General features: G+C 49.4%; 1 protein-coding gene across 2 annotated transcripts in view; it reads right to left on the bottom strand.

Annotated features, from left to right (window-relative positions):
- Nucleotides 1-850: 850 nt before the first annotated feature.
- The window catches only part of TNFRSF1A (TNF receptor superfamily member 1A), a 22,924-nt gene continuing 21,773 nt past the window's right edge, over nucleotides 851-2,001 (bottom strand). For both annotated transcript variants that reach the window (XM_025214256.1, XM_025214255.1), the window contains exon 11: nucleotides 851-2,001. This exon is cut by the window's right edge and continues 150 nt beyond it. In XM_025214256.1, the coding sequence (XP_025070041.1) occupies nucleotides 1,862-2,001 (140 nt within the window). In that variant the 3' untranslated portion in view covers nucleotides 851-1,861.

The raw sequence follows: 2,001 nt of genomic DNA, 5'->3' as shown, positions 1-2,001 counted from the left end.
ATTATTCACACGTGGCGGCTAGCGATTGGCCTGTTAGCCGTATAAGAGGCTTGAGCAGTTTCCGCCCAAGCCGAAGAGGACTCCACATCCATCTCGTGGGGACTCTGGGTACACGGCAGGGTAATAGAAACCCTGTGTGAGATCCAGAGGAGCGTGGCGGCCTGATCCACCGCCCACCTCTTCCCGTCTTCGAGCGCGACTAATATAAGACGTATTTACGATTTCTACATTGGTGGCCTGTTCACCCAGAGCATCCGGAGCTCTGCACCGTGGAGCCTAGCAACCTCCACGAGACCGTCTGTGTTGTGTCTGTCTGTAACTGCAACTTAATCAAGCTTTCCAGCCTACACCATTGCCATCTCGGTAAGTGAACAATCTTTTAAACTACCGCTACGCGTCCGTGCCTAATTCCAGAGCGAAGGCCTTCCCTCTCTGCCCCCGTGTGCCCGGGCTGCTGGCCACAGCCCGCGTGCAGCGCAAAAAAGGGCTCGGGGCGCTCCCAAAAAAAAAAAAAAAAAAAAAAAAATCAGATCTTTGATTTCACCAGTCTGGTGCCCCATCTCTGGCTACAGCCCATTCTACCTGCCTCTGAGTCACCTCAAACTCCTGTTCTCCTTTCCCAGTGCCAGGTAGAGAGGACAGTGAGGGGGAGGGGAAGGGAGGGAAAGAAGCATATCTGGAGCAGTATCCCTAGATGCTGACTTCTGGGTGCTCCAAAAATAGTTGCCCCCACAGCTAGCAATTGGCCACACTGCTGCTGGCAGGACAGCATCCAGTACTTCCCCAAGCACAGGGCTGCCCTGTCACACCTTTGGGAAAGGAAATAGACAAGTACAGGATGGATGCACAGTTACAAATGTGGATTTTATTTCAGAATTCTTAGTGTATTTACAAATTAAGAAAAAACCTCCTGCAGGCAACAGACTAAAAAATTCACATTCACAAGATATGACAATAATCTGTGCCCTCAGGTCCCCCCACCCCACCCAGGCTCACAGCCTTACAATGAAAGCCAAATGTGGTAACTATTCCATAATAAGCCAGATCTCCCAATCCCAGGCAATCCTGGGAGAGACTGGGAAGTAGTGTGAAATTATTCAAAGGTCCAAAAATATATATACAGTTATATTTGCCATTCTATTCGATTCAGTAAATTGCCCAAAGGCAGGCATGCAGACGGATATGCCCACATACCTGCCTCACCTGTGCGCAAGCAGAGACAGAGAGATGGGCGTGTGTTGTGGCATGCTGCACGTTTTCATACACTGTCATTCACATACCCACACAGACTTGCCCATTCACTCCAGTCCATGCGCATAGACATATGCAAATGCTTTTGTTAATGCTAACATACATACAGAAAAGAACTAGAGAAATAGCACCAACCATCTCACCTGACCTATCAGCCGCCTTATTTCTTTCTCAAGCACCCGAACAGACAGTAACTTCTTCCCATTTCCAACAGGACCAGCACTCAGCTCCTGAGTCCCCATGACTACTCCTTTCCCAGGGCTGGAAGGCTGAGTTCTACGTGGCAAGTTGGCCTTCCCATCTTGGTCGCAGAGTTCATATGGCTTGTCCTATAACCTGCACTACCCTATTAGAGCTGATATGGGACTCTCTTCTGGTTTAAAGGTATATATGATTTTGTGGTTCATTGAGAAGCAATCCTTTTCTCCACCATAATCTGCTGCCAACCCCAATAAACCCACCATAGGGGGTAAAAAAGAGAGATGGAGGAATGGCAAGAAACAAACAAGGAAGGAAGTTGATTTTCTCTGAAGGGACCAAGCTGGAGAGAGAAGCACTGAAGCAAAAAAGGATTAGGCCTATGCAGGTGGCAGGGATTGGAGGGGAGGAACTAGGGCCGCCTGGGTAGAGCCTCCTGGATAGCCTCGCTGCAGCCACTAAGCTCCATCTGGTTGAGGACACAGCTGATGCACTCCACAGTGGCACCACGGCCCTTCTTCAGCCTCCACTGCTTCAGCATCTCATAGTGAG

This window comes from Alligator sinensis, unplaced genomic scaffold (genome assembly GCF_000455745.1).
Source record: "Alligator sinensis unplaced genomic scaffold, ASM45574v1 scaffold1301_1, whole genome shotgun sequence".
Lineage (NCBI taxonomy): Eukaryota > Metazoa > Chordata > Crocodylia > Alligatoridae > Alligator > Alligator sinensis.
This window is presented reverse-complemented; position numbering and strand designations above follow the sequence as displayed.